This window comes from Prinia subflava, chromosome 17, assembly GCF_021018805.1.
Source record: "Prinia subflava isolate CZ2003 ecotype Zambia chromosome 17, Cam_Psub_1.2, whole genome shotgun sequence".
Classification (NCBI taxonomy): domain Eukaryota; kingdom Metazoa; phylum Chordata; class Aves; order Passeriformes; family Cisticolidae; genus Prinia; species Prinia subflava.
In genome coordinates, this window is record NC_086263.1 from 15,211,732 (window position 1) to 15,231,928 (window position 20,197).

General features: G+C 58.2%; 1 protein-coding gene across 1 annotated transcript in view; it reads left to right on the plus strand.

Annotated features, from left to right (window-relative positions):
• The window catches only part of NHERF2 (NHERF family PDZ scaffold protein 2), a 32,788-nt gene that overhangs the window by 7,501 nt on the left and 5,090 nt on the right, over positions 1–20,197 (plus strand). The window contains exons 3-4 of the mRNA XM_063414631.1: positions 15,425–15,601; positions 17,609–17,762. Of these exons, the coding sequence (XP_063270701.1) occupies positions 15,425–15,601; positions 17,609–17,762 (331 nt within the window). The remainder of the gene's footprint in view (positions 1–15,424; positions 15,602–17,608; positions 17,763–20,197) is intronic.

The following is a 20,197-nucleotide window of genomic DNA, read 5'->3' on the forward strand; positions in this document are numbered from 1 at the left end:
CTTTATCCAGGTGTGTTTGCAGGAGAAACAAGAACAGCAGCAAAGCCAGAGAGGCGTTGGGGGTGATGCAATTCCCCTCCTCCTGCTCTGCCCTGCAGGGGGTGGGTGTGCAGAGGGACCTTTTCAACCTTTGTGAAGGATAAACTTTTCCAAGGTTTATCTTTTGGAGGACAAACCCACGCCTTGGAGCTGCTGGATTCAAGCCTGTTGAGTCTGGGAATTTTAGTGGGGGACAATTAGTGGCTGGTCGCTGATTGTCCTGTGCTGGGGGGGGATGTGTCACCTTAGGATTGCTGCTGGCAGGAACTGGGGGCAGCAGGATGGTGTCCCTGGGGTGACAGGGAGGTGGTGGCAGCTCTTGCGTGTCTGGGGACAGCTGTGCTGCTCTCTGAAGGACGAGGGCTGGGTGTCTGTTGGGACCAGGTGTGGGGTCAGTGCTGACCTCGAGGCAGTGAATATTTCCCCTTCTCTGTGGGTCAGGAGTAAGAACTTTCCTCTGTTGCAAACAAACCCCTTGTGTTGTGATGTCTTCTGCCAAGCTCTGCAAGGGGAGTAAGTCAGGACAGATGTTTTTGGAGCACTATGCCAACTCAGTTGAGGCCCAAAATTTAGGGCTTGTAGAATAACCACAAAGATGTAATAAAACCAAACATGAGCAGAGATGTCTGCAGCAATTATGCAATTTAAAAAAATAAATAAGTGGATGGTTTGAATTAAAGTGCTTCCCTGCAGCATCTTCCACCCCCTGCGGCAGGCTCAGATCTGTGGGAGAGGGAGATGGGAGAGATGGGAAAGATGGCAAAGCTCAGTCCTGGCACAGCCTGGGTGAGGTTCCTGCTGTGCAGGGGGAGGTTTGGGGAAACCCTCGGGCACAGAGCCCGAGGAGCTGTGGGTGCATTCCCTGTCCTTGCCACTGCAGCTGTTTTTGGGATGCTGTGGGTCTGGGAGGGCAGAGCTGAGGGCAGCCGTGTTTGTGCCCGTGGGGGCAGCAGGGATGTGCCACCCTGGGAGCTCTGCCCATTTCTACTTAAAAAAACCAAAACACTTTGCAAAGGCAGCTGTGCACCCTCAGTGTGGAGCTGCCTGGGGGCTGCTCCTGGCTGTGATGGGATGGATGAGGAAGGGAAGGTGCCTGGAGAGCCTCTGCCCCCCCCCCAAAGTCCTTGCTGTGGGCACCCCTGTGGCCGTGAGGGGTCTGCAGCTCAGCCAGGGGGGTGGCACAGGGATCCCCCCTTGTTTTTGGGGTTAGTGCTTCAATCCCAGAGCAGCGGCTGCTCTCGGGCGGGGCTCTGAGCACGCTGGTGCTGACCCAGCTGCATTATTGATGTCGCCGGGCTCTGGCATCGCGTGTCACCGAGCTGGGGTGGCTCCGGAGCAGCTCCAGCTCGGCACCTCGGGAAGGGAGGCTGGGGAACGAGGGGATGCAAATCCTCATCCCTGCCAGGGGCCAGGGCCGGGCTGGACAGGGCTTGGAGCAGCCTGGGACCATGGAAGGGGAGAATGAGATGAACGTGGAGGTTCCTTCCCATCCACACCATTCCAGGGTTCCGTGATGGTTTTGGGTGCTTGTGCAGAGGCTGGGAGGCTCCACGCCCCAAAGCCTGGGATGGGGCAGCCCCACACGGCCCCGCCTGCCTGTCCCTTGTGCACGTTCCCTTCTCTCGCTGCTTCTCGCTGCGAGTTTGGGGCTGGCACTGGGGTTTGTGGAGCTCTGCTCGGGATGAGCAGCGTGTGCTGGGCATCACCGCCACATTCCGAGGGCGTCCTGGCAGGGATCTGAGCCAAACCCTGCTGGGAACGCTGCGGGTTCTGGCCGGGACATTTCCCCGGGGAGTGCGAGCTGAAGGGACCCGCCGGGGTCCCGCATCCTCCCCGTGCTGCGGGAAGGGCCTTGGGCTGCCGAGAGCTTCCCTTCGGTATGGCCCGGGGCTGTGTCCCGGCCCCAGCGCTCGGGAGCCGTGGGAGGGCGGGGGACAGGGCGGGGGACAGGGCGGGGGTCCCCCGGCTCCAGCCTGGCCCTGCCGGGGCAGCGCAGGAGCGGGGCTGGGGGCTGTGCTGGGGCTGGGGGCTGTGCTGGGGCTGGGGGGCTGTGCTGGGGCTGGGGGGCTGTGCTGGGGCTGGGGGGCTGTGCTGGGGCTGGGGGGCTGTGTTGGAGCTGGGGGGCTGTGCTGGGGCTGGGGGCTGTGTTTTGGTGCCGGAGAGGGGCTGGGGGCTGTGTTGGAGCTGGGGGCTGTGTGTTGGTGCAGAAGAGGGGCTGGGGGCTATTTTGGTGCCGGGGCAGCTCAGGAAGCCCCTCCCGGGGAGGAGAGCATCCACCCCGCGGCACAAACTTCCTCCGCCGCGGTATTTTTAGTGAAACACAAAGCGGGTGGGAGGCGACAGGCAGATTAGCGTCGGGAGGAGCCGTGCCCTGCCAAGAGCCTTTGTTCCCGGAGCCACACGCTCCCGAGGGACGCCCGGCCCTGCGAGGGGACAGTGGGGTCACCCCGGGACCCCCCAGAGCACTGGGAAGGGGCGGAGGTGCTGCTCCCGCCCAGCCCCGGCTGCAGGGCGCTGATGCTGCCGACACCCGGGGATGCTGCGGGTGGTCCAGCCGGTGCTGATCCCTTCTGCATCCTCGAGTAATCAAAAACTTTCCCTCAGAACGATTGGGAAGCTGATATGAAATGGGAGCTGCTGGAAGTGCAGCTCTCCCCGGCCCCCTCGGCTCTCAGGGATGGGCTCCAGCAGCTTTCCTTCAAACCCAGCCCCGCTCACTCGTGGGCTCCCAGCCAGCTGTCGATGGTTCTGTTCAATAGCAGAACTATTAAATGGTTTTAGAATAAATTAAAAATCTTCTGGCAGCGGCGGGGCCTTCTGCGTGTGCCCTGGCAGCTGCACAGAGCCTCTGCTGTGCCTCTGCTCCATCCCTTGGAGCTGCTCCAGCCTGCTCGGGCTCGTGGGCTTGACATGGCAGAGGAAACCTTAAAACAATATTGGGTTTGGGGTTGTTTTTTGGTTTTTTTTGGAGGTTTGGGGTTTTCTTGGTTGTTTTTATTTTTGGGGGGGGGATTCCCTGTTTATTCCCAGACCCGAGTGAGTTGTGGAGAAGGCACTGCACGTTCCCAGCTGATTATCCAGGGCTATCCCAGTGTGGATGGATAAATCATCCCCAGGGGTTGGACCTGGACCTGCTGGTGCCTCGTGAGTGCTGTGGGTGTGGGGAAATCCCTCCTGCATGTGGGGCTGCTCCCACCTGGCTGGAAGGTGCTGGAGCTGTGGGAATGCAAACACGTGGAGCAAAGGAGCCACGTGCTGCTGACTCCCACTGTGAATTCCCAGGCTGGACCAAGGCTTGCAGATACACCTGACCTGCACAAGAGGTTCTAAAGAGCTCCTATGAACCCATAAAACCCCATTCCTTGAGTGCTCACAGCCCTGGCAATGTGGCATCACTTCGGTGTTGTTCATTCTTACTCTCCAGTCTGGGGGAATGATGTACCCAGCACTGTAAAAGTGCTCAGGGTTAAGTGAAGGTCTGTTCTGAGCTGGTTTTGTCTCCCAGTCCTTTGTCTCTGGATCTGGAGATTTTACAGGCACTGCTGGTGGGAGACTCCAGGCTGGGATGTGAGGGAGCAAAAATGAAACTTGTGATCGGCAGAGGCTTTCTCCAGATCCACAGGTCTCCATAAATAAGGAATTGGACCTCAAGTTGCTGACATGATTCTTTCTGGCAAGATCCATATTGTAATTGAATTTCATTCCATTTTGCCTGGGCTCCTGGATGTTTTGTTTCCATTGTTGTGCACATTCAGACCACATCCAGACGTGGAGCTGGATTTTGCTGGCTCAGTGTCTCTCTTTTCCCACTAAAGCTTTGCAGGAGTTTGTTTCCAGGTACAATAAGCTGATGTGGGATGTTTGTTAGTGGTGAGCCTGTGAAAGCCAAATCTTAGTAGTTTTATGAGCACTGGGAAGGGGAGAAAGACAATTCCCTGCAGGTGCCAGTGCTGTGAAAGTGGGAGAGGCTGCTCAGTGGGCAGAGAAATCTGGAATGGTTTGGGATGGGAGGGGCAGGCCAGTTAATCCACCCCTGCCATGGCCGGGACACCTTCCACTGTCCCAGGCTGCCCCAATCCCTGTCCAACCTGGCCTTGGGCACTGCCAGGGATGCAGGGGCAGCCACAGCTTCCCTGGGCACCTTGTGCCAGGGCCTGCCCACCCTCCCAGGGAGGAAATCTTCCCAATACCCCATCTAACCCTGCCCTCTGGCAGTGGGAACCATTCCCTGTGTCCTGTCCCTCCATCCCTTATCCCCAGTCCCTCTCCAGCTCTCCAGGACACCTTTCAGTCCTGGGAGGGGCTCTGAGGTCTCTCTGGACCCTTCTCCTCTCCAGGCTGCACAATTTGGGCTGTGGGTCTTTCCCTTGGGAGGGTCTCCAGCCTGGTGCTGAGCTGCCCCAGGGATGTTTGAGGGAGGAGTGGGGCCAGGAGCACAGGGAGTGTCCAGATGTGTTCCTGGGCCTCTCCATCCCCATCTGCTGCAAGTGGGGTCGCTGCTGCTCCCCGGGGTGTTCTGAGATCAAACCCTCTCATGGAATTACAGGGACTAATCCCCTCAGAGACACGAGCAGCACAAAAGGCGGTGGGAGGGCTAATCCCTGTGCTCCAGCCTTGGCAGGCTGAGCTCCCACCCTTGGGAATGTGGCCCTGGCACCTGGCTGAGCTGGCATTCCCTGGGCACTGATGCTCCAGGGGAAAGGCTCCAGGGGCTCTTCCCAATCCCTGGCAGCTCCTGCCTTGCTGTGTCCAGCACTTCCCACCACACCAGCAGCCAGAGGCCATCCCAGGTAAATCAGTTAATTCTGGCCTTGGGGTTGTTCATGGTTAGCAGGATTTAATTAAGACAAGCCCTAATTAGTTCTAAGCGGGTGAGTAGTTGGCTTTGCCTGGAAGAGTTCCCTGCTCTTGTCTGGCAGCATCGAGGGGCTGAGCCAGGGGGATGTGGGAGAGCCTGGATGGTGCTGAGTGTGGGACAAAACCCCCTGGGGGAGGCTGATGGGTTGTGCTGGGCACCCAAATCTCCCTTTTGGTTTTGCGAGTGCCGTCCTGGGGCTGTTCCCTCTTTCTCAGGGCTCTGTATTCCCCCTGCCATGGGACAGAGGGCAGCGTGCCCAGAGCCCCAGGACTGGCACTGTCACCCCCTCAGCCCAGGTTTATCAGCAGGAGCAGCTGGGGCTGCTCTGGGTTATCGTGGGAGATCCTCCCCTGCCCAGGAACGTGGCTCACAGGGCTCCAAGGGCCGCCCCAGCCCCCTTATCTGCCCAGCCCTGCTCAGCTGGAGATAAGCCCAGCTCCCTGGCAAGGGACATCATCTGTGACCCCCTCGCTTTTAAGGAGCTTGGTTTAAAAAATGTCACTTTTGGAGCTGGCTGGACCAGGCCCTGATGGTCCCTGGTTGCGTCAGGTCCCGGTTTGATCCCGTGTTCCCCAGCAGTGGGGAGGGACGGGGCTGGTGCCAGCGTTGTGCAATGGGGGCAGTGGCAGCAGGGTTGAGTTTTGGAGGGGGAGGTCAAGGGGAAGCCCAGCAGGACTGGAGGGGTTGGGTGCTGTGCCCAGGTTTGGTGCAGAAGCTGTGACTTGGGGTTTTTTGGGAGAAGGGAGTGGTTTACGTGTCAAGCTGCGAGCGAGGCCCCCTCCTCCCCCCCCACCCCCCTCTGCTTTCTGGAAAATTGCACCCCTGGATGTTTTATTGCAGGATTTCTAAACACAAAAGGGCTCACATTGGGTGACCCCGAGCGCGGGTGCCCCGGCGCTGGCTCTGCTCTCGTTACAAGGAATGCAGAGGATGTTTGGAGCCCTCCCCCTGCCCCATTTCCTCCAGCGAGCTGGGCTGCCTGGCCAAGACAAATATTGGGAGTAAACTATTGAACTTCCCTGGGCCCAGCAGACACAGAGCAGCGCCTGTTCTCCCCTTCCTGGGCAGGGGCCGGGCTGGGGGGTGCAGATCTGTCCCCCTGCCCCGTGCCCAGCTCACCCCTCGCTCCCAGGTGGGCTCAGTGGCAGAGCAGGAGGAGAAAACCAGTCCCAAAGGGACAGCAGGATGGCTTGTGCCTTCCTTCACACCCTGCATGTGTTTTATGGGGCTCTGCAAGGCTGAGTGTAGCACCCATGACCTCTTCCTCTAACGTGAGGGCTCGTGGAGGGGACCAGGATTTGTGTCCTTGCTGGCCTGTGGTGCACAATGGTGTTCCCCATTCTGTGTGAGATGCCCTGACTAACAGCTGGCTTTCTGCAGGGCACTGGGATTGCCCCCTATCCATAAAAATCTGGCTCTCAGGGCAGGTCTCGGTGGGTTTGAGCAGCCTGTGGGGTTTGCTGTGTGGTGCTGCCATGGTACTGCAGCCCTGGCACGGGGAAAAGCAGGAGTACAGAGCCTGGGCAGCCTCAGTCCTTGGGAAAATACCTCTCCTTTCCAAGAACCCTCCCTGTCCCGGGGTGTTCTCGGGGGTGGGAGGTGCTCCCTGCAGTGCCTGGTGCTCACAGAGCCCCCTCCACCTCCAGGGGTTTTCCTCGGTGCCAAGCCACGGCCGTGGGAGCACAGAGCTGCAGGACTGGATTCCTGCTGATGACCCGGGGTCACTGAAGGCAAGGAATGGGGCCAGCTTCAGTGAATGTTTGGTGATTGCTCAAGGCTTGGCCTCCAAAAGCAGCTGGGGAGGCCGAAGGGCAGAGCTGGAGGTGCCCGGCTCTGCTGTGCTCGGGTGGGAGCCGTGCCCAGGGCCCTGCCCTGTGCAGGAGGCTCCGTTTGGGATGTGCCATTGGGGGTGGCAGCTCTCTGATTTGGGGTGTCACAGAGTGGGCCACGTCTGTGCCCTGGGGGACACGAGCTCCGTGCTGCAGCACAGCCCCCATGGAGGGAGGGAGGGAGCACTGTGGGATTGGGGAATTTCATTCCCAGCATCTCCCTCTGCCTTCCCATTGTCCAGAGCAATCCCTCCTCTCGCCTGGGGGTTCATGGGGAGCGTGGGAAGGACTTTTCCCCCTGTTCCAGCAACCCGAGCCCTGCTCAGTGACCGATGCTCTTTTCCCTCCCAGCCAGAGGAAAACAGATCCCTCTGGATCTGCTGAGATCCCTTTCAATCCAGAACGGAGATTCCGTGTTTCTCCTCTTGGACTCATCCCAGCCTGCCAGGACCCACATGGTCCTGGAGCTGATCTCTGCGGAGCAGAGCAGCTCTCTGCCATCCTGGCTGCCTGTTCCCTTGGCAGATCCTGCTGGAAAAGTCGTCCCTCTCCACGAAAACACGTGCACGTGGCGGTTTCGGTCTCCTCCATCCTCCCTCCCTCTCTCCCTGGGCCGGGCCAGCTGCTCCCTGCTCCAGCCAAGCCTGTGCTGCTGCTGCTGCTGGCTCCAGCCCTGCCCGGGGGGAGAGCGTGGGTGCCTTTGCTGTCTGAGTCTGCTCCAGCGCCAGCAAAGAGGGGAAAAGCTCTGCTTCCCTTGGCCTGTGGCTGAGAAAGTCCCAGTGTGGGACTGCAGGGAATGGCTGGGACAGCTCCCATGGGGGGTCAGCTGGAGCCTGTGGGGTGGACAGGGCTGGTGTCCCCACAGCGGGGCTGTGCCCACAGTGGGGATGTGCCCAGAACAGGGATGTGCCCGTCAGGGTCCCTCAGAGAGCCTGTCCCCACAGCGGGGCTGTGCCCGTGTCCCCACAGCGGGGATGTGCCCACCGGGGTCCCTCACAGGGCTGTCCCCACTGGGGACAGAGGTGCCAGCAGGACGTGGCCCGGAGCAGCCCTGGCCTGAGAGGCCCCTTTGTGCTCAGGGATTTCCCTAATGCTGCGGGGATGTCGGAGAGGGGCAAATCCTGGCTTACCCCTGCCCTGGGGCGGCCCTGGGGAAGGTTGGGCTGTGATTTCCCTGGCAGGAGGTTTGGTGGGGGTGAAGCCCTGGTGGGAGCCGTGAGGGAGCCGCTGTTCCCAGTGCCCGGGCGGGAGCGGTGCCGTGGCACGGCCTGGCAGTGCGGGCTGCGCCTCCCCACCCTCCACATCCTTCCTGCTCTTGTTTTCTCCTGCCGGGCACTTTCTTGGGATAACAACCCTCTGGCTGTGCCTGGGGCATGGCTCTGTGTGCCCCAGGGCTGGGCTTTGGTGGAGGGCACAGGGAAGGTGCAAAGCTCTTCTTGCTGCTGCTCTGGTGATGTGGGATGGTGAAAGACCTCGTTAATCTTTTGTGATTAATTCTGCACCACCCTGGCACCCCAGCTGTCCCCTCAGCTGTGTCCAAAAGGGCTGCAGGGCTCAGGGCAGGTGTCCCTGGGGCAGCAGGACTCTTGGTGCCCACTGTGGGCATCATCCTTCCCCTCCTGGGCTGGAAGGAGCCGTGCTGTGAGTCTGGGTTTTCCATGGCATGGCTGATCATCCTCGCAGGGACTGTCATCAGAAAAATCCCAGAAATATCCAAATTGCCCTATCAGCTGCAGCTTGGCCGTGGGTCCTGCCGAGGAGCCGTGGCTGGATGTGTTCCATTGCTAATTGGAATCACTCACTGCCATCCTCACCCGCTGCCTGCTGTCAGAGAGAGCGGTGGGATGCATCCAAAGGGAGGCAGGGATGCTCCAGAGGGCACTGGGGGTGTGCTGGTGCAGCCCCCCAGGTGGGCACGAGGATGCTGGGGGAGCAGCACAAACCTCAGGGTCTGCTGCCCTTAAAACAAATACTTGTTTTTGAAATGCTTCTATCGCTCAAACCCAGCTGGAGCAATTGAAATAATTGGAGTAATTTGAATAATGCCAGAGAGTTCAGTAAGCTACAACAGCCCAGGACTCGTGCTGGGGCAGGCAGGTGAGGGGCTTGGTGGTGACATGGGGCTGTGACACCGAGGTGAGGCACAGTTTGTACTGTCACCACCAGGAGCTGCAGCACCCTGCCCTCCTCCTGGTGGTATTGGAGATAACTGAGATTTCAGGGTGATCACAGGCTCTGCCTAAAGCTTTTTGGTGGCCGCTCAGCCACATTTGAGCTGATCCTTTTCTCTGGGATAGGGATGACCACGGGCACTCTGCAGTCCCTGGGAGCACCAGAAACTTTGTCCTGCTGGGAGGTGAGTGTGGGAGCTGGTGGGGAGAAGGAGCATTCACTGCGTGCTCTGGGCTGTCAGGTCTGTGTTGCAGGAGTGACGTGAGGTTCTCCTCTTTTGGCCACTGATGTTGGAGCTGAAACACCTCGGGAACAGGCCGGGTGGTAATCAGAGCTGTGGCTGCAGGAAAATGGAAGCAGGTTCCTTGCTGCTGCTGCCCAAGGATTTATTCCTGGCTGGTGGAGAGCTCTGCCTGGGGGGGGTCTGTGGATGCTGGAGCCTCCACCGTCCTGCCTGTCCCAGGCCCTGTGGGGAAGGGGAGGAACATCTGCTTGTGTTTGGTGGGCCTGGCGTCCCCCCAGCCCCCAATCCCCTCCCCCTCTGTTATTTATAGCATTTCACCAACATCTGGAGTTTGAGCCCGCTCGGCGCTGGCTGACTCCGGCTGGGGGATGGAGCTGGGGGAGACGAGGGAGGGGAAGGAGGGAGGGGAATGAGCCCCGAGCCCTCCCCAGCAGCGGGCGGGGGGCCACAGCATCCCAGTGTGGCCCCAGGGCTTGGGATGCCCCAGGAGCATCCTGGCTCTGTTTTTCCAGCCCCGGGGATTGGGGCAGAGCTGCTGTGCCCTCTCCCCACGGCGCAGACCCAGGGCTGCTCTGCCTCCCCCCTCGCAGCGCTGCCAACCTCAGTCCCACTCTCCGGGGGGGTCTTGAGGCTTCTTTGGGATTTGCTGTCCCCCTCTCCAAGTGTCACCGAGGTCCGCTGGCCCTGGGGGATGCAGGGCTACAATAGCCCCCTTTCTGGTGCTGCTTTAATGGGAAACTTGAGTCATTCCTGGGGGAAGGGGAAGGGAGAGGAGGATCCCTGGCACAGCGGAGAATGGAGACAGCGATCCCGCTCCAGCCGTGGCACCATCCCAAAGCCTGCTGGTTCTCATGGCCAGCAGGGCTGTGGGCACTGCTGGCAGCCACGGTCAGGGCTCCTGTTTCTCCCAGCTTTCCTCATCTTTGCAGTGTGGAAGACAGTGAGGTTTCACCCCTCCCCTTCCCAGACCGGTGACAAAAATCTGCTTAAAGTTAAGCACATCCCTAAATCCGTGCACAGGCAGCAGCCTTTGAGCTTCCAACAGAGCTGTGGTAATAATAGTGGCAATTAAAGCTGGCCCGAGGCTCGGCTCAGCTCCCAGTATAACCAGTACTGCCAAGGGAGGGTGCCCATCAGGGGTGTAAATGGGGTCCCTTGTTCTGGTGGTGCAGTGGCCCCTGGGCCCCTTTCCTGCATCAGTTTCTCCCCTTCCTTGGCTCTTTCCAGGCTCCCTGTGTTGTCCCTCACTCCTCTGCCTGCTGGGGTTTGGATTTGGGTCAGGATCCTGCATTTCTGCCCCACAACCCCTGAAGGTGGCTGTGCATCCCCTCCCCTGCTGCCTGCACTGGAGAATGCAGAGTGCAGGGGTTGGAGAAGTCCCAGCTGCAGGCATGAGTGGGAATGGACACCAAGGCTCTGAGCAGTGTCCTCTGTCCCCTCAGGACATCTCCATGTCCCAAGGTGTCCCCAGGGCAGGACAGGAGCCCGGTGTTCCCCAGCCCCGGTGGGTCCTGCTGCTGAGGTTTGTTTTGGAGGGAGCAAAGGAGGCATTTGCTGACTGAAACTGCAGAGAAAAGGAGAGGAAACACCATGGCAGCTGACCTAAAGTATGTTAACAATGTAAATTAGGCAGGAATGCTCCTGCCTGGGTTTTCTCCAGCTCTGCCAAGCAGGGATGGAAAGGTTTGACCTGTCCTGGGTGATCTGGAGCCTGGAGCACCTCCAGGTGCTGCAATTCCCAGCAGGGGCGGCTGGAGCTGTTTGGCAAAGCCCCTGGGATGGGTGAGGGGGGACAGGCTGGTGTTGGGAGCAGGGTGAGGTGGTCCCAGCAGGGCTGAGCCGATTAGGGCCGGGCCCTGACCCCGGTGATTATGAGCAGCACACCCAGGAGCTGGGCTTGGTGGAGTTCCAGCAAATCCCCGCTCCTGCACGAGCAGGGCTGGAGCTGCTGCTGCCATCGTGGGACACCCTGCCCTTCCCACCTGGCCAGGGTGTCCCAGCAGCCGGGGAGGAGGTTTGGGGTGACCTCTGTGCCGGGGGCTCGGTGACATCGAGGCTGAGGCACTGCAGGATCTGCGCTGAGCCGGGACTCACCGGGAGCCCAGGGTGGATGGTACCGATGGCCTCGGCCTCTAGAGTAGCTCTGTGTGTGTGTTCTCCTCTCCCTCCTCCTCTCCCTCCCTCCTGGAGCACCCAGGAGAGCTGTGTCCACACTGGCACTGGTGTTTTATTCCTGGAATAAAACCGTGGCTTTCCAGGTGTTTTAGCCCATTGTGGGCATGAGTTTGTGGGGCTGGGGATAGTCCTGGGACCTGGCCATCAGTGTGGCATCCTGGAGAGACCGTGGATGTTCCTGCAGCTTTCTGGGCTGGTTTTGGAATGCCCTTTTTATCCCTGTTCCTGCTCAGGGGCAGGCTGGGGCGTGCAGGTTGGTTTGGGAGTCTGTCCTTTGGGACAGTGGTGACACTGGGCTGTGGGGAGCAGGGGACATCCCTGTCCTGGGCTGTGGCTCAGGGCTGGGTCAGCAGTGACAGCAGGAGGGTCTCTGGCACTGGTGGCCTTGTGGTGTTGGGCTGGGGAGGGGCTTTTGTAGGGTTTGGTTGGATAATGGAGCTTGGGGGATGCTCTGCTGCCCCTCAAAAGCCAGGAGGGGACTTGGGCTCCTTTTGGTGCTTCTGGGAGTGGATTCTGCTCTCATGGAGGCTGCCAAGTGCTAATTAATGGTGTGGAAACCCCTCGTTAATCAGAGCTGGGGATGTTTGTGGCACCAGCCCCGGGTGTGGGAAAGGGGAAGGGCCCTGGTCACTGCAGGGACCTGCCTGGGGTGGCACAGAGCCACTGCTGGGGCACCCCGCGGGCCAGGGGGGGCTCAGGGGAGCCCCAGGGACCTGGGGCAAGACCAGGGACATCCAGGGATGATCCAGGGTCTCTGCAAGACCCCAGGGAGCCACAGGGTGTTCCCAGGTGACCCCCATGAGCCAAGGGGTGTCCCTGAGGGACCCCAGTTCCCATCAGCAGCCCTGGAAATTCTAAGGGAAATAAAAATTCAGATGCTGCAAAGAGTTGCCGTGAGATTGTGAGAACTGGCAACACCCAGTCAGTTGGGTTTTTTTAATTTTACTGAAAGCGTTTCATTGTTATTTAATGTCTTGTTTGTGCATTTTAAAATGGACCAGCTTGGGCTGTGCTTCCGAAACCTTTTTCCTTGGAAAATGCTGCTGGTTTGCCCCAGGCTGCAGCTCCAGGGATGGGGAGTGAGTGCAAGGCATGGTCCAGGCAGCATTTATCTGCACAGACATTCCTGGGAATGGTACAGACAGCGATGGAGTGTGCCCTGCTTAATCCAGTTTGCAAAATCAGCGGCCACTGGAAGTGCCTGGATTATTTAGGGGGAAGAAAAAAAAAAAAGGGGGGGGGGGTTTTCTTTTTTTTTTTTTTTGTGTGGGTGGGCAACTTTTGGCTTTTTAAGGCAAAAAGGAAAAAAAATGGAGTTGAGTTTTGTTGCTTTACAGCATCCACGTGAACGTAACTCAATCCGGGCTGGCTCTGCAGCGAGAGGCGGTGGAGCCTCCCCGGGATAACGGGAGCGCTCCTGGCACGGCCTGGCTTTCACAGAGCCCACATCCCCCGGGCTTAGGAAAGATCTTCCCAGAACACAACCAGGGAAAACGCTGGCACGGGTCGGAAAGAAAATAAAGAAGAACGGAGCTGGCAGGAGAGGCAGCAGCTCCGAGTCTTGAGGGGAGCGTCAGCCTCTGCTTAATCCCAGAGAGGGGCTTTGCAGAGCTCAGCTCCAAGACCTGGTGTTTTTCCAGTAGCCAAGGATTGCATTAGCTGGGAGGTTTAAGAGCCCAGCAAAAGCCCTGGATCATCTCTGCGGGAGGATAAGCAGTTTTCCCCCAGGATTTCTGCCCAAAGCAGATGCTGAATTGGGATTATTTTTTTTAATATGTATATATTTTAGAATAAATGTTTTGAATTCATCCTGGTTAAGGACCTTAAATTGAAGATTCTGCAGCGAAAGCAGCACAAGCCCACGTAGCAAAGGGATCCTGCAGGGAAGCTTTTCTCTGGGTAGTTTATTTAGTGAGTAATTTGATTTCACTGCTGGTCCCAGGGGATGCCCTGGAGGAGGGACTGACCCTGCCAGGGTGTCCCCAAGGGATCCCCACGCTGGGACAGCACCTCCAGCACAGATTTTTGTGATTTCTCTGTTTTCACTGCTGCAGGAGCTCTGACCCTGTAAAAAAATGGAGCAGGAGGAAAATGGTTTTAAAAGGTTCTTTTTAAACACAAGTAGGTGATCCCAGCTGGATTTTGGTGATCCCAGATGCACTTTGGTGGCCCCAGACACCGCACAGAGCCCCGTGTGTCCTTTAAGGTCACTCCAGTCCGACCCTCTCGGGCCGCTTGAATCATTTCCTGTTTTCTTCGGATTTTGAAGAACTCTGGGCAGGCTGGAAATGTTTGCAGATAGGGTGACCCGGCTGCTGCAGGGCCATGGGAGAAGTGCAGCAGGGTTCAGGGTGCAGAGCGAGAGGGGCTGCAGGGCTGCCCTGGGGGTGTGCAGCAGGTAGAGGAGGGGCTTGGGAGCCCCATCCTGGTTTGGGTTGCTCCCTGATAACTTTTCCTCTTTAAGAACCGAGCTGGGATTGAGATGTCAGCACCACGAGCTGTTTTTTAATTAAAACCCCTCGTTTGCTAAGGGAATTTCTGTAACATTCAGGAGCAGTTTGCAGCAGTTTTGAGTGTGCCCCGTGCGTGTGATGGGCACTGCTGGTGGTGACCTTTGTGTGTGAGCAGCTTTTGAGGAATTTGGTGGTTAAGGTGCCCCTCCTGTGCCAGAGGAAAGGCACAGCCCTGAGTGATGGGCTCTGGGGAATTCTGCTTGAACAAGATTGGACTTAGATGACCTTCAGTGGTTCCTTCCCCCCTGAACCATTCTGTGTGTAAAGGCTGCTCATTTTATATCCCTGTTTCTTCCTGGGTGCTGGGATTGAGCTGGGCAGGCTGGTGCTGAACCCTGCTCCACCCCTGTCCCCCCTGGGCATTGCAGCCACAGCCAAAACTGCCCCACAGAGCAGCTGTGGCTGCCCCTGGATCCCTGGAAGTGTCCAAGGCCGGGTTGGATGGGGCTTGGAGCAGCCTGGGATAGCAGAAGGTGTCCCTGCCCACAGCAGGAACAAGGTGATCTTTGAGGTCCCTTCCACCCCATCTGGAATTCTATGCAAATTCCATCCCCCAGCACCGGGATGCCTGGTGGTGATCACTCTGTGTGTCCCCACTTTGTTCTCCTCTGTAAAATCCCTCCTTGAGGGGATGGAGGAGTTGGAGGGTTTGGTGTTTCATGGTGCCGTTTGGCCAAGGGAGGAAGGAGGAGGAAATTGCTGCCTGGATTTTTAATTTGGAGGGAAAGGCTGTAAGAGATTTTTCCCTGTGAATGTGATCCCAGACAAATCCTGTCTGTGGGCAGGCAGGGAGCAGCGGTGCTCCTGCTGAGGGAAGGTTAAAACTCATGCAGGGGGGATGTTTTCCGTACACTGTGGGTGAAAATGAGCACCCTGAATCTCCGAGGTGCCTTTTGCAGGGATGTGGTGCTGAGCCACGAGCTGGAGCTGCCTGGCACGGGGGCTGCTGGTGGGAGCAGCATCCGAGGGAGTGTAAGGGGTCCTGAAGACCTGGAGAAAAATGGGATTTGTTGTTCCCTGGCCACCCCAAGGAGCCATAAAGCATTTTCCATGGTGTAAGGGGAGGCACTGAACTCCTCACATGCCCCTGTGCTGTTCATCCTGCCCAGCTCAGCAGGGAGCTCTTGGATGTTCAGGTTCATCATCCTGGTCCCTCCTCGCTGGGAGGGGATGGCACCAGTGGGTGATGCCGGTGTCACTGAGACCAAGGGTGTGGCACTGCCTCAAATACCTGACTGAGGTCAATCCCAGGTCTGGGTGAGCCTGGGCACAGCAGGACCGGGCCTTGGTTCCTCCCTGCTCGGGGCTGGGGCTCGGCCGCTGCCGGGGGGGATTAATCTGAGCCACTCCTGGTGAAGGAAATGCATTTTTTGTTTTGTTTTCATTTTTCTGGAGTGGTTTTGGACAATTGGGTTTCGAAAATAGACTCAATGAGAGGAAATCCATTTGTTAACCTGTCCCCCCGCCGAGGACGGGGGGCAGATACGGCGCTTCCTCGGGGCTTTATTTACGGTCACATCTGCCCGAGAGCCACCCCAAAGCCATCAATTAACCCCCGTGCTTTGTCTCCCCCACCCCCTCCTCCATGAATCAGGATTTAAACGGACAGAAGGAGCTGTGCCCACGTCTCTGCCACCTGAAGAAAGGCCCCAATGGCTACGGCTTCAACCTGCACAGCGAGAAGTCGCGGCCGGGGCAGTTCATCCGCTCGGTGGATCCCGACTCGCCGGCTGCCCGGGCAGGGCTGCGGCCCCAGGACCGCCTGGTGGAGGTACAGCAGCAGGGCTGCACCCCGGGGAGCTGGGGACACCCCGGGGAGCTGGGACCACCCATTCCCGTGGCCTTTCCCATCTGATCCCCCTGCACTCCTCTGACTCGCAGTCCTGAGGCTGATGGGGCAGCCCTGGCAGTGGCTGTGAGCTCCCTCCTCTCCTGCCAAGTGAGCTCTGGAGCCTGGGTGGAATTGCAGGGTAGAAACTTGGAGTTGTTGAGGCTGGAAAAGCCCTCCCAAGATTACTGAGTCCAGCCAATCCCCCAGCACTGCCACCATGTCCCCAAGGTGCTGTGCTGGCTGTGGCTGGCACCAGGGAGGGTTGGGCAGGTGACTGTGGGCATGGGGCCAGGTTGGTGCTGCCAGGCTGAGCTGATGCCCTGCCAGGAAATGCTTGGAAAAACAGGGAAAGAGGTTTTGCAGAGATTTTAAGACACAAAATTACAAAAGAGAGGGGAAAAGTGTTCTTGGAAGCATCTTGCTGGTTACCAGGTGCTGGACAACACTTTTTGTCCAAGATGGGGGCAGAAAGTTTGGATGGGGCTGGGAATTGCCCTCTCTTTGGCTTGCACGTTGTGTTTTTCCTGGAGAAGGGGCCTCCCCCATCCAGAGCTGCCTGTCTGGGCAGAGGGACAGGCAGGGACTGGAGCAGCAGTCCCCTTTCCCTGTGGAACACACGTTTATCCCCTGCTCGGGCTGTTCCCCAGGAGGCTGAATCCCAAAACCACCCATAGAGACCGAGCTGTAGCCCTCGCTCCCAGCTCAGAGCAGGAATGGGATTTACACCCCTGGAAGAGTGTGAGCTGGGAAAATCCTGAGACCAGAGCACTTTCCTGCCTTCCAGGCCCATGAATAATTATTCCCCAAGCCAGTGGGAGCTGCTGCCTGTTCCCAGCAGCTGAAAGTTTAATGCTGGGAGCAGCGTGGGGCCGGGGCACGGGTGGCAGTGGCTGGGTGGTGTCACATCCAGGGGTCGTGTTATTTATTTATGGGCTTGGCCCAGGGCCTGGCACACACAAAGCAGCTCGGGGTGAGCTGGCGAGCTCAGAAACCCGATCCCCTCCCTGCCTGCTCTTTGGGGCTGGGATAAATATTTGATGCCCCCCAGCCTGTGGCAGGGTGGGGGGAGAACAGCCCTGGGCTCAGCCGGGGGTGAGCTCTGGGCATGGATTGGGGTGAGTGGAGTGGCAGGGCAGGGATGGAGCGGGGCTGTGAGCTGGCAGCTGAGGCTGGCAGCGCCTGCAGTCAGGGGCAGAGCCTGGAAGGGGTTTCTTTTCATCCCAGCCCTTGCAGCTGTGCCCTGAGGAGCAGGGGGGAACCTGCAAAGGCGATCGCAGAGTTTGGAACTCGGCTCTGCAGTGTCCTGGTCCCTTTGGATGAGGACGAGCCCTGGGGCGGTGCAGGGAGCCCTTCCCGGTGGGACAAAGGGTGATTCATTGCCACCGAACAATGTCCTGAGTCACCATTGTCCCCTCCTGCGGGAACAATCGGGATCGCGTTCCCTGGAGGTCCTGGCTCTCACGCAGGGGAGGGAGGGATGAATCCGTGCACCAGGCACAGGGAATGGCCCAGCAGGGGCACAGAAATCCAGTTTCCCATCGCAGAGGGATGAAGGATGGCACAGGGATGCCACAGGGCACAGGAGGCCACCCAGCACTGTCTGTACCCACAGGCAGCCCGAGATTCCTGGGCACATCCAAGGGGAAGGCTGGGGTTGACAGCACCAGAGGGGGCTGGCAGAGGGTTTGGAGGGAGCCTGGGGTCTATGATTCCCCATGGATGTGTTTGGGATGCAGGCAGAGGTGCGAGGATGCTCTGGCAGGGGCACTGGGGAGGTTTAGGAGGCCATGGCTGGCTGGAGAGGGGGAAGGAAACAGCCTGTAGCCTTCCTATCATCCAAACAGCACTAAAAAAGGGGAATCCCACCCCTTGGGGAAAGAGGGGGCTCTGGAGGCAGGAGCAGCTTCCCTGGGCACAGGTTTGGGTTGTGACACCGCCGCCCCGCAGGTGAACGGGATCAGCGTGGAGGGCCTGCGGCACTCGGAGGTGGTGGCCCACATCAAATCCAGGGACAGCGAGGCCAGGCTGCTCGTGGTGGACCCCGAGACCGACGAGTACTTCAAGAAGCTGGGGGTGACCCCCACGGAGGAGCACACCAAAGGTGAGACCTTCCTTTCCCATGACTCACGGTGCCACGGGTGGGATCCCAGGAGCGAGGCAGAGTCACATTTCCCTCCTGTCTCATCCCTCAGCAGTTTCCGGAGCACCACCCAGCTATTTATAAATAGTGAGAATACACCCTCACCCAGCCAAAAAACACTTTGTTGCTTTTACACCGTGAGTAATTCACCGTGGAACTCACTGCCACAAAGGTGTGGTGGGATTTGGGGACCTTCAAAGCCAGGTTGAGCAGGGCTTGGAGCAGCCTGTTCTAGTGGAAGGCGTCCCTGCCCGTGGTGGGACTGGATGAGCTTTAAGGTCCCTTCCAACCCGAATCACTCCACGATTCCCTGATTCCCTGCCTGCTCTCTGCACAGTGGAGGAACCTGTGTGCACCTGCAGCGTCCCTGTGCACAGGGAAGGGCTCCACGCTGGCTGATCACAGGAAATGTTCTGCTGAAACCTGGCAGGGAAAGCTGCTCATCCGCTCCCCAACCTGCCCCAGCCCGGCCCCGCTCAATGGGCAGCTCTGTGCTCCCAGCACAGCTGGTCCTTATCTGATTCCCGGGATGCTCAATGGGCAGATTTGTCCCCAGAAATGGGTCAGACAATGCTGGGGAGCCGCAGGGTGTCAGATGCTCCCAGGAGGGGCCGGGGCTGCCTGCTGGCACTGCCATAAAGGAGCCCTTGTTCCTGGAGGGTGGCTGGGTGCTCCAGGCCCTGCGTTCACCAGGGAGCAGGACTTGGGTCTGCCTGGCACCTGCATTCGTGCCAAAGGGCTCTGGTAAATTCTGCTGTTTGCAGGCTAAGAGGAAATAATAATTGTCCTCTTCAACTGAACTGCTTCGACCTCAAACTGACACTTTCCAAGCCTTGCAGCTCATCCTGAGCACCTCAGCCTTTAAGCCAATGAGTGGCTTTTAGATTAAGTGTTTAAGTATTATTTAAGTATTTAAAATATGTTAAGCATTTAAAGTATTTTAAATATTTAAAGTATTTTAAGTATTTCTAGGTATGACTAATTTGTTTTTGAAGTCCAGTCCCGCTTTTCTATTCCTTGCCCATCTGAAGCTTGGTTTTCATTTAAGTGATTTAAAATTTAGCTACTTAAGATACAGAGACATAAACATCACTTCTGTGTGAGCTGACTCTTCTGATGCCCATTGCTCAGAGCTTATCCTGCTCTAAACATGAGTCCAACATTCACTGCAATAAAATATTTAAGGCTCCTAAAGCCACATGGAGGTTTTTGCACCAGCACACTCTCCAAATCACGATTTAGGTTTATTTTTCTGCTTTGCCCCAGAAATCCCTGCAGTCTGCAGTGATGCAGCCCCCAGTCAGTCCCTAGGGAAAGCGTCCCTGCTTGACATAATTCAGTTATTAATCCTGTCCCAATTAACACATCTGTTAGTCTGGGACAGTGAGGCATGGTAATGCCTGGGGCAATGACTTGATCGTGGTGACTGGCAGCTTAAGTGCATTAAAATTTGCCATTGTGTGGGCTATTGTTAATCATTGGAAGGGAGCAAAAAACATTCCAGAGTGCCTGGAGAGCGGGTTGTGTGCCAGACACTGTTGTGACAACGCCATGATGCTGATTTTGATGAAGATTTTCGAGTTGACTTTTAAGATTTTTGATTAGAGAACTTCTGAAAACAAAGTAATGGTCAAAAAAACCCACAAATGGGAGTGTGCTGCAGATAGTGCCTGTAGAAAGAGATTACTTGGTCCTCGTCCTGGCAGATGTTTTCCTCTGATCAAAAGGGTGAAATGGAGTGGATTCAGGGGATTTGGCAAGGATGTGGTTCCAGAAGGGCACAGGGAGAGGGGAAAGGCTTTTGTGTGGATTGGGAACAGCACAGGAGAAAGTGAAGGGACAGCATGAGCTGGGTGGGTGGGCAGGGGAGGAGGAAGGTGTGGGGTGGGAGGTGATGCTGCTGAGGGATCCTGGGGCCCCAGGCAGCAATCCCAGCTCCCCTGGGACCCCGGGCAGCAATCCCAGCTCCCCTGGGACCCCGGGCAGCAATCCCAGCTCCCCTGGGACCCCGGGCAGCAATCCCAGCTCCCCTGGGACCCCGGGCAGCAATCCCAGCTCCCCTGGGACCCCGGGCAGCAATCCCAGCTCTCCTGGGACCCCGGGCAGCAATCCCAGCTCCCCTGGGACCCCGGGCAGCAATCCCAGCTCTCCTGGGACCCCGGGCAGCAATCCCAGCTCCCCTGGGACCCCGGGCAGCAATCCCAGCTCCCCTGGGACCCCGGGCAGCAATCCCAGCTCCCCTGGGACCCCGGGCAGCAATCCCAGCTCCCCTGGGACCCCGGGCAGCAATCCCAGCTCCCCTGGGACCCGAGGGAGCAATCCCAGCTCCCCTGGGACCCCAGGCAGCAATCCCAGCTCCCCTAGGACCCCGGGCAGCAATCCCAGCTCCCCTGGGA